General features: G+C 31.9%; 1 protein-coding gene across 2 annotated transcripts; it reads right to left on the bottom strand.

The window, feature by feature from the left end:
* Positions 1–3,954: 3,954 nt before the first annotated feature.
* Positions 3,955–7,269, bottom strand: LOC122592813 (peptidyl-prolyl cis-trans isomerase CYP40-like). Of its 2 annotated transcripts, XM_043765126.1 has the most exons (10): positions 7,188–7,269; positions 6,894–7,080; positions 5,494–5,994; positions 5,299–5,386; positions 5,121–5,173; positions 4,903–5,007; positions 4,699–4,774; positions 4,568–4,605; positions 4,391–4,477; positions 3,955–4,313 (listed from the first exon to the last, which is right to left on the bottom strand). In XM_043765126.1, the coding sequence occupies exons 2-9, from the start codon at positions 7,062–7,064 to the stop codon at positions 4,421–4,423; spliced, it is 1,089 nt and encodes a 362-aa protein (XP_043621061.1). In that variant the 5' UTR covers positions 7,065–7,080; positions 7,188–7,269; the 3' UTR covers positions 3,955–4,313; positions 4,391–4,420. The 2 variants fall into 2 exon arrangements, with proteins under 2 accessions (XP_043621061.1, XP_043621062.1); XM_043765127.1 differs by lacking the exon at positions 7,188–7,269 and having other exon boundaries at positions 6,894–7,100.
* Between the last annotated feature and the right edge of the window lie 4,729 nt (positions 7,270–11,998).

Genomic DNA, 11,998 nt, shown 5'->3' on the forward strand with positions numbered 1-11,998 from the left:
ATCCTTATCCACAGTATTGCAATTCCCATCACTTTCATCATTATTCTGAGTCAATTTCTTATTATTCAATATATAATCTCCTAAATTCAATGGAATTTTGGTTTTCCTAGCAGAAGTGCGTCTTTTCGCCATTAAAAACGAAAAATCCCAAATTCTAAGGTTTCGCAATCAAAACGATTAAAAAAAAATACTACAATATAGCAAATCGGAACAGAGAAATAGAAGAAAATTGAAGAAAAATGGAGTAGAATTAAGGTAGGAATGAAGGTTTATTAATGGCGAAGGCAGTTATCTTCGTAACAAACTTTCCCGCCACAATGGAGAGAGAAAAGTTTTTTCCACTGTATATTGTCCTCCAAAAGTTTATAGATGCGAAATTTTATCAAAAGTATAAGCGGAAAGTACAAATATTCACAACATAAACTATAAATTCGATCCGCATATAGAGTATATAGATATAGATATGAAGCTACAAATATACCGGTTTTGAAACAGGAAGAGCTTTTCGATTATGTATGATTGTAGAAGACGAACTTGATCTGGTATTACTCCGAGAGAAGCTCTTTCCTCCCGTCGCCATTGGAAGCATCAACCTGAAAGTGAAACATAAAATTAAGTCAAGTATAGAGAGATAATTGAACACAGATACTGCAGAAAACGAACGAAACTCAAAAAGGAAAAGAAGGAAAATTAGGCAATGATGCGATTAATGTGATGAAAAGGGGTTTGAGCTAAAGGTACATACTATATTGCTATAAATCTTTTTGCTGTATTACCATACATAACAGTTCTTGCAGTGTGGTTTTGAATAATTTATCATATCTCTATATCAGTTCGATTGTATTACTTGGTATTGGGGAATGTAAGCTGATTTATGATTGCGGTAACTAATGGTGGCAAAGTGGGTGGGTTTGGTAAGGCACCAAAAGGGTGATTTGTGAAACACGTTTGTCCAACTATTTAATTCGTTTACAAACAGTGAGTGTGTTGAAATCATATACAAGGCAGTAAAAATACACTGAAATTCTTTGCGATAAAGCATTAACTGAACTGAGTCATCCTTCTGTAATTTGATTTATTTGTGATAAAGCATAAACCCAAGTGAGTCATCCATAAGTAAAAGTATCAAGATCGGACCTCTACTGAGGATTTTCTTGATATCTCTGTACTTGCGGATTGTCATCGTATTTAGCATCGGCCAACTTATGATTGTGGTAACTAATTACAATAATGGCTCACTTTTTCCTGGGGAACACATTCTAATCTGCTGATCAGGACCGCAGACAATTGCATTCTCCAGGAACAATTACAGAACAAGGTATATATGACATGGGTGGTAACCTACGACATATAGATTTTCTATTTGGGTTATGTACTTATGTTGTTGTCTTTGACCGTTGATGTTACTCAAGTTGGTTAAGCCTACTCATGAGAGCATGTCAAGTACTTAATGGACATATCGAGATTATTTGATCAAATTAAATGTAAGTATACTTGGATTTACTTTGGGGGTTTTCGCATTACAAACTGAACTTAGCAAGCCTCACATTATATTTAGGGTGGGATGAAATTAGAAGAAGCGAGGGTCTGGTTTCATGATCAGCTTGGTCGTGAACCGACAATGGTCGTGTGGGCTCAAGGTGCTATATCGAAAACAGAAGCATCTTTTGTTCATTGGGTGCACTTCCTTGGGAGTTTTATATCTTAGTACCAATGTCATTGGAAGCGACTTCCTTGCCCATGGTTTTTTTCTTTTCGTATCTGCATATATACAGTTTGTATTACCTATAAGTGAAGAAATGCATTGTAGAAATTAGCTTATAGGTTTTGTCTTTTCAGTAAGTAGTTTTTGTATTTCAGTTACTTAATCAGATGCTATGTCGGTATGCTCTTGTGAATATCCTTTTTTGTTTAAAAATATTGTACAGTAGGATGACTAATTCGTAGTATCATTCGTAGTATCATTTAGTTGCAGAATTCTTAGTTGTGATCATGGTTTGGACTTTGGTGCAATCTAAGGCTTTATCACATACCATTTTATCTCGACGGAAAAAGAAGGTTGCACCTTGTCTTGAAAAAGAAAGAAGGCTACAACCACGAAGTTGCAGGCCTAAAAATTAATTAAAAAAAGTAAGCTACATATTGGTTTTTTGATTAATGAGGGATTGGTTGGCATATTATTTAAAACATTGAGCTTCACGACTACGAACAAGTGTAAATATATTAATTGTACCATTTGTTTATACTTTATGTGACTTGTGATTTTAACGCCCCCTTAATTCTTGCAGGAGAGGTCTTGTATATTACTAGGATTTGCTAATTTTGGTGGCAAAAAACTTTAAGTAAAACTTAGCAGCTCTTGAGACATGGAATAACATGAAGCTTTTTGAACTGGCAGCCCAGTGCGAAGTACCAATGTTTGCACATTTATCTTGCCAAATGGTAATTATACATTACAAGATCTATTTGATCAGGACCAAATGCTGAGAAGTTTGTAAGAGTTTTTTTTATCAGCTTCTGATTGTAAAAGTTTATTTTTTTTTTTAATGTGACAAGATGGGCAGGTTGGGTAAAGGTCAAAACTAGGATGGGTGAAAACAAGTCATTTTAGAATAAAAACCAACTTGGTCGATTCTAGAATACAACTTAAAAGCGGCATATATAGAAGTAATGGGTTGAAAATATCACCACTAGATTTACATCATATACTTTGTTTTTCCAAACTTGTCCTCTAGAAGTCTCGCATTATTCATATAACCAAATAATTAGTTAAGCTTTTCTACATTAATCTGCAGATGGGCTTGTTATATGCTGATCGACCAATTTCAACACAGGTATGGCTACTTTCTCACGGTATAAATGTATGTTCTAACTATTTGAGCCCGCTTATAGATTCATTTGATACTTGATTTAGGACATCAAGATGAAAGCAAGACGTAATGATCACAAGAACAAGTTTTGCTCCAAACCCATTGTTGTTGCGACATAAAAGGTTTGTACTTTGTAGTAGGTTTTTCTAAATCTGCTCAAGCCTATTTCATAGGTTATATATAAATGATGGTAGTTTGGTATGTGGCTATGTGTCTAAGGAGAACTTCAATGTTGCTTTGATATGAAACTCCTTTTATTTGGATTTATTTTCTCTAAAAGATATATGTGAATACAATTTTCCTGGGTGGGACTTTGCTAACCTTCAAATGCCTGTTTGTTTTCTGGAGGTGGAAAGAAAAGAAAGAGGTAATGCTTCGGGCTTGAGGTGGACTTATAGGCGGATCAGTTGGTTGGGTAATGGGTCAAAAACATATATTTTTTGTACGTGAAAAACAGACCAGGGTTGAAAATCTTGAGGTTTCTACACAATTGTTGTGCCAAATATAGGTTCAAAACTTATATTGTTTAGTAATCGTCTAATATTTGGAATAAATATTATTGAGAAGTTTTTAAATGTTTGAAAACATCTTCTTTGACTATTAACCCACTTGACGGATTTCCTCTATATGAACTTTTGTTTCTTCTGTTCTGTACATGAAATCTGTTAGAGATGAAACCAAAACCCAAATCGACATTTCATACGGGGAATAGATAAAAATGTCACCTTTGTCTTTGTCTGCAACAGTTTATTAGCCTATTAGGCGGCAACATGGACGAGTCGGGCGGGTTGGGTAATGTCTTACATTCATTAATGCCAAGCCTGGTAATTAATTGCGTTTCATGATGCAAGATTTCAACCAGGTTGTATTGTAATTTGCATTAATCCTAACAGTATCTATCTTGAATAACTGAATGTGTATTTTTAGGCACTTCTTGATGTGAGGTCTTAAATAGTGAAGATCGTTTTCTGTATAATTTTTTTAGATCTCATGTGTCATGTGGTCTTTTAGATCGTTTTCTCTATAACTTGTTCTGCAACAAACATGTAACTTTACCTGAAGTTGAGTGTTTTGAGGCTCCTTGTTTCCAAATGTTACTTTTGTTATTTTCTATAACAAAACCTCAGCATAAAAAACAGATATAAGTAGACGGCATGTTTGTAATAGTCGATGAAGTTTGAAGAAAATATGACAGAATTGATTTGTGATCAGTGATGGATTAGAGCGCAGATACATGAGTGGTTCCACACTTCCACTCAATCAGCTTAACATCTTTGACGAAGGATCGAAAACACTTGGCATATGAAAGCATATGTTGGTAAATCTTGAATCTTTATATGTGTATGCTCAATGTACTCTCTTGGTAGGAAGTATAGATGAAAATTCACAACCTGTGTAACAATGCTCGACGCTTATGCAAGGATCTTACAAAATTTATGAGCCCTGGGAATAAACATAGAAACGCATCATAATTTGTTAGTTTGAGATATGAAATCCCTTGTTATCCAGTCTGAACTTACCTCATTGATAACAAAATGGCTCCAAGAAAACTATTTGGTGAAAATTCTGGAGTATGCCTTCTTCTCTTTCTCAACCCTATCAGCAACCTGCATTGATTTCATTATATTTGTTGATTTAAGCATCAGTTTTTTAGTAAGAATGTGTTGATAGAACTTTTTGCTTAATGTAAAAAATACCCTTCTCAGTGCTATCTGGAGCTCCCTTTTAATTCCAGCTGCAAGTCGATTTTTCAAAAATTAATCTCCTTAACAACAACGATATGAACGTTCAATTTTGCTTAGTGAAAGGAAGTCTAAGAGGGTCTAACCATCATTTGGCTCCAACTCTTTTGCCTTCTTAAAACTTTCTAATGCTGCATCCACCTCATTGAGCGCCATATATGCCTGGATAAACATGTGTAAGAAATTCGCGACGATTAGCTCATTTTTAGGCTTATTTTAACCATTATGATAACTAAGAACAAGTAAATAGAAGTCTTTGAGTTGGCACTTTTAATCATAGAATCACCAACCTGACCTTGGCGAAACCAAGCCTTTGCATTGTTGTCACTGTCACGCAATGCAAACTCTGTGTCAATTAATGCTCCCTTTGGATCCCCTAGTTTCAGTTTACAAGCCTTAGGGAGTGAAGAAAAAGGGATTTTGGATCATTAACTAAGAGTGAACATTAATGGTAGAGAAAATGAGTATTTGTATCAATGGGCATAAATATGTAGGATTATGGACTTACAGAACTGTTTGTGAATATTGTCGCCTTTTTCTTTCCCATAGAAATACTTCGATCTGCAAGTTTTAACGAATGGAACAACAAAGATCTCAGTCCAAATGGCACGAAATCGTGGATAAGGTATTGTAAAATCTGTATAAACAAAAACTAAAGGATATGGCTAAAGGAAATGTTAAGCAACCATCGTCAACTCCTTCTTTATCCCAGCAGACATCCAGATAACGTACAGCTTTCTTATACTTTCTGAGCGCCATTTTATAATCTTGTTTCTGCGAATAACAATTATTAGTACATTGTAACCCCATATATATGAACTTCAAAGAATGAAGATTTCTCTGTATCTAACAAAAAAATGTGACAATTTTGTTACAGTTACCTTGAAAGCTTCATTCCCAGAAGCCCTGATCAAATCTACAGCATCTAACCACCACAAGAGCTGATTAGGAGCGTCATCAAGATCTGCAGGCCAATCGGGATACATATCTCCATCCTTAAAAAAGTTCCCAATTCCGTCATCTTGACCCTCTTTAATCTCTCCACAATCTACAATGACAACTTCTGGAACCGGGCAATCGTTATCATCAATAGCAACATGCTCAATTGACTTCACAACGCCCATACCTTTAACAACCTTTCCAAATACAACATTTTTTCCATCTAAATGAGGGGCACGGGTCGTGGTGATAAGAAACTGAGATCCATTAGTATTCGGACCAGAGTTGACCATCGATAACATCCCTTTTCTTTCATGTTTCATTTCAAAATTTTCATCTTCAAAAGTTGAACCGTAGATAGATTCTCCACCGGTACCATCTCCACAGGATATATCACCACCTTCAATCTTAAAGCTTTTAACGAGCCTGTGAAAACGAACTCCCTGAAGTCATCAAACAGCGTATCACTACAACTTTCAACGACTGGCTGAAACCTAATAAGATCTTACAAACAAATACCACTAGAATTCGCAACATGTTATTTTTTTAAAAGTACAGTAAATAGTTTCTTTCTTTCCAAACTTGAAGCCAAACATATAATATGAAATAATCCAAGCCAGATTGGAGGAGGAACAAAATTTACAACCATGACATAAAAGTAAAACCTTTGCCAATTCAATAATTATAAACAATAACTATCTCATCAAATAAAAGTTGATTTTAATATCTAACAACAATTCCTCCACCAGGATATTGATTCAAAGGGCTGCAACTGTCAGAATAGCAATATAATTTCGTTTTGGCCCGTTTTACTAACTATATCTATCTATTTTTGAAATTTTCTATATGTATTAGACTATAGTCAAAAATCTACTATATGTATCATATTTTGAAACTTGGTATTCTATATCTGCATGTATCCAACTTTCCTGAATCTAAGTATGTATCCAATATGTTCTTCATACTGACATGACAACCATATAAGCTTGTCGTGTAATAAGAAATCCGATCATGCCACCAATTCACGAGACATAAAATGGTCAAATTGTAGTAGTTTAATACACATGATAACAACATTATTTAAAATATGATACATACTTTATATTTTTGATTATATTTGAATACATTAAGAAACATAAAATAAGTTATGGAACCACCTAATTTGATAAATAAAGTTATCTTGACACTATATGCTAGCATTCTTTTGCATTAATGAATTAGATCGACTATTCAAAAACTTACCAAGACTGTAAAAAATATAGTTACCACCAACATGGATATAGAATATATAGTCCAAAACATATACTAGTAGCTATAGTGCGCCAGTAGGTAGGTTACTAACCTTATAATGAAGTGGAACACCTGTGACAGGGCTAACACCTTCCTCTCCACTACAAAGTGCCCTGAAGTTATGAGCAGTTTTCGGTACAATATCAGTAAATAGTTCAACTATTATTCTTCCTTCTAAATCTCCTCCTATACTTATATCCAAATAACATCTTTCTCTCCCCATCTCCCTCTCTTTCTTTCTATATATATCAAAGGCACCCTGTTAGTGATATATATAATGGGTCATTGGGTATATATATATATAGTATATGAATGAATATGAATAAGAATGAATTGGAGGAATCACATAGAGATAGAGACAGGGTGACACTCTTGTCTCCTATTGCCCACTTTTTTCTTCTGTCACTTGAGTTTTTTTTATGTTGTCTCTCCACCCTATTTTTGAATACTTATTCTTTTCTCCACATTAATTTGTCAATACAATCATATTTGTTTTATGACCAGCGACCCAAATTTATCTACAATCGACTACTATCTGTCCATAATGTAGGGTGTCTAGACTTATACCCAAAAACTTTGTGATATACAATCATATTTATACCCCTTTCATCATAATGAAATATATATCCAATGGTTAGTGTGAAATTTTAATTGATATGTATCTAATCATAAATATCTACACACCACCGCACTCGATAGTTATGCATTTTTCGTCCACAAGACTTGAACCTATAATTAACTTATGTTTTTAATTAAAGTCATCTTAATCATTAAGGGAAGAAAAGAATGGAAAAAAAATTTTCAAGACTTGAACCTATAAATATCCATGTACCATTTGATACTACTTTAATAACAGACTATACAAACACGATATTCACAAGATTGATAAATTGATCAAAAGTTATAATATGATTATCAATTCTCAATCATTAAGCCAAAAAACCTTTTGTTGTTGTACATATTGAGACGGTATCAATTAGTACTAAAAACTAAGTACATAAGACTGGGTCCAATCCCCATGTGTGCTCTAGTTTCGAAGACGACTTTTTTCCATATATGTATATATATATATATATATATAAGATCATCATCTGTTATAAAAATAATTAATGACTTGTACAACGACTTGTAATTTTTTTAATATATAGATTTATAAATAATCTTTTCTGATAAAAAGATGAAACTATTAACCAAAAAGTGATAAACTTAATGTCGCTTTTTCTTAAGCAAATCATTTACATGTAAATTTCCATCAACAATTTTATTCTTTTTCTATAGCCAATGACGTATAAAGAATTGAGTGTAGCTAAATAATAGTGGACTATAATAAAGCTCGATGATAACAACCTTGATAATATTACTGATTTATTAAAGAAAAAATCAAATAAAATATAGCATTAAATGTATAACAAAGACAAGTCACGATCATGGTGTTTAAACAAAATAGGAAAGCAGAGCATTGATATCATCTACTACTACGACCATATATCACATGCTGCTTGCAAGGTCAAAAAATAACAAAAACCATCTTCGAAATATCGTAACTATTTCTTGCTTGTTCCACCAATTTCACTCTGATTTTATGTTTATTATATAATAGAACTTATTATATAGTGTTAATTTATTGGATTTATATGTTATAACTTATAAAATGTTTAATCTACTTTATGTACGTTTTAGACATTTCTTTTAACGAATACTTAAATGTGTTATCTAATTTTGGTTGATTTAGAAGGACGGAACTAAAATTTAGTTGTTGGTTACCAAAACTTGTACCAATATACACCAGAGTGGCAGAGTGTCATAAACAATGGTTAGGATAACAATGACCGGTGACTTTACGATGAAGCTCGTCTAGACGATGGAAAGCTTTCATTTGAAAAGAAAATTTGCAAATTTAACCTTCAAAAAAATTATAATCGAGATGTCCTCGATCACAACATTGAGAGTTCTAGTAAAGAAATGATAAATAGGCTTAATTTTGAGCCAAAATAGAAGCCTAATCATTTAAATTACACATTTTATCTTTTTATTATCATATTTATTGATCTTGTCCACTTATATATTTGGGCACACTTTAAACTAAATAATTAGGGTATGAGGCCCATCTATTATTTCTTCAAAGCATATATCATATTGAACAAATTGTAATATGTATGGACAATTTTTTATATTTGTTACAAAAAGAACAAAAATAAAGATTTAAGTTAAGGTGACAACTTGCTAGATGCCTTTATTACAAATATAAAACCATTATCTTGCCACCTGCAAACTATAAATTGAATGATCCAAAAACCACACTAGCCCCCACGAGGCCACGACTTATATATTTTATTACCTAAGCTCTTATATATTACACTTTTGTAATATGCATAGTTGTTGACTCGTAACTTTTTACTCGACTCAAAAACATGATTTTTTGACTTATTTGACGCAAAAGAGTCAGAACTTTTTTAAATATTACATAATATAGTATATTATGTATGTGACGTGTTCAAAAGCAAAATATAAGTTTATTATCTTAATAAATTTACCAAAATATTACATATTGAATAGTTTTGAAACATAAACTTATAATTTATCTCCAAATTCGCAATAAAATAATCAAAACTCTATAGATAACATACAAAATAATGTTAGAAAATATGTATAATATATACGAGTAATATATAACCATATTTATCAAATTACAATAATTATATAAGTTTGCGACTCGTGACTCAGTCCAAATTCACACAACGACTCGTAAAAGTCTGGACACAAACGAGTCACATAACGAGTCGACACTGTTTTTTATGTAAATCGACTCATAAGAGTTTAACAGCTATGATAATATATATTATATAGCAATAACTATTAAAACATTAGTACATAACTATTGTAATGTATTAATAAGAGTTTAATAACTATGGTAATATGTATTATATATCTAAGTTTAAATAAATAGGGGTTAGGTATTGTAAAACAAGTATTATGGTAAAACAAATAAGACAAGATCTTGACCCTTAGATCATGGTTAAATTGATGCACGAAGATTCACGAAGCAATTGATGTATGATGATTTTCATGATGCACGGTGATTATCACTGAAGAAAAACCTATTATTTTATTTGTTTTACTTTAATAGTTGTTTTATTTTACCTAAAACCTAAATATATATATTTATGAATTGCAATAGTTGAGTTAAGACTACTACAAAGCAGTAATTATTAAAACATTAGTACATAACTATTGTAATGTACTCCCTTCGTCCAATTTTAATTGTCTTATTTTGACTGATCAAGTCTTCTCCGACTTTGACCTTAAATATCTTTGTTTGTGTTATATATTAGTTGATGAAAGTTATATTAATGAAAAGTACGTTTAAAACTCAATCAATTTATATATGTTATATCAAGTGTTATATAACACAAACAAACGGTCAAAGTTGAAAAAAAGACTCAAAATATCAAAATAAGACACTTAATATCGGACGGAGGGAGTATTAATAAGCCCTGAAAAATTAATGTTGGATTGGTTTCAATGAGTTCCACAAATCTAAATCTAAAGTGATGGCTAATAAAGATAAATATGGGTGATGAATGAAAATTAAGGTTAGTGGGAGAAATGCAAGACAATGGCATAGTGACACTCACCATTGTAGGAACTCACCACTTTGTGATTCTAAAAGCTTTAGTTTATCTCCTAAAAGGTTAAAGTCTATACTAAACCAAGTAATTAGAATATTAATTGCTCCCAATTCGAGAAACTCAAACCTATGCGATTGCATCTCCAAAAGCTCACTTTTTCGTTTGATCTTTTGCATAAAAATATGAATCTTTCTTGGAGTTTTGCTACTTTTGCTTTAGTGTAAAGGGCAAATAGTATAAAAGATAATTTACTTTACTCATTTTTTTTTTGTTTTAGGCATTCTAATCTATTTTTAATCATAAATATATGCAACACTATGAAAATAAATTTAATAAAGTGAAACTTGTATTAGTTAATTTAAAACCACAACTTACAAAGTGAAACTTGTCTCTTGTCATATAAAAGGTGAAAACTTACTTAGACCTAAGTAGTTGTCTTAACCGAACTTGTTACTTTTAACGTTGAGTAGATGTTTCTAGAAAAAAACCAGACGTGTGCTTATCAGGAATTTAACCTCCACCCCCATTTATAAAACTTTGGTGAGTCACTACATAAAACCATAGGTCATTAATTATCATTTAGTTTACCTTTGTTTAACTTGCTAGTTGCTATATTGCTATGTTGACATTGTCTTTGCTTACACGAAATATCAACTTCATGTAATAACCAATGTACAAGTGAGATGATGCTGATCTTTATTGCTCCTAAATACTCGTTTTTCAGTTGTTTTACTCACCTCTATTTTCTAACAACAAATCTACTCGTTGGACTATGGTTTTCTTCTTAAAAGGCAAAAGTTTCTAGCAAATTAATATTTTTAATTAAATGTTTGGCCAAATAAACAAAACCTCTAGCTTTAAAAAGAACTAGACAAATAAATCAAAACCTAATATAATAATAGGATTGGGGCCAAATTGTCTAATAGCAAGTGTATGTTTGACGTATAACTTAAAAAGGCTTACGCAAATTTATGCGAATTTGAGCTTATCATTTTAATACTTCAAGCTTCTAATTTTCTTTGGTACATAAAACAATCTACGAAAACATATGTTTTTTAACCATAAATTTTTTGAAGTAGTTTTTAAGAGTCTGTTTGTTTATTTAGGAAAATGATTGATTCTCCTAAAACTTTAACCTAATAATCCTCCTAATATTTTAACACTTTGACATGTGTAATCCACTTATTATCTTTTTTCATCACCCTTTTGATTTATTCATGTGACTTGATCCTATAATTAGGAGGATTATTAGGTTGATCAATTAAGATGATCTATCATTACTCGTTTATTTATCCTGAATTACATCAAATAATTTTTAAATGATATTGTTGATATAAATTAATTACACCTGATCTTTTACCTCAGTTTTTGGAAAAATCTCCTTTTAGGTTTTGTTTATTTAGTTTTTATTTTATTAATGTTTTTATGTGGAAGCTAGTGGAATTGTTTTCACCAAATCTTAGTTTGGTAAATGAGACCCAACATTGTAGAAACCGGAGGTAGAGTCCCGTCGGCTTCAAATGCGGTC

The sequence above is a fragment of the Erigeron canadensis genome, chromosome 3 (genome assembly GCF_010389155.1).
Source record: "Erigeron canadensis isolate Cc75 chromosome 3, C_canadensis_v1, whole genome shotgun sequence".
Lineage (NCBI taxonomy): Eukaryota > Viridiplantae > Streptophyta > Magnoliopsida > Asterales > Asteraceae > Erigeron > Erigeron canadensis.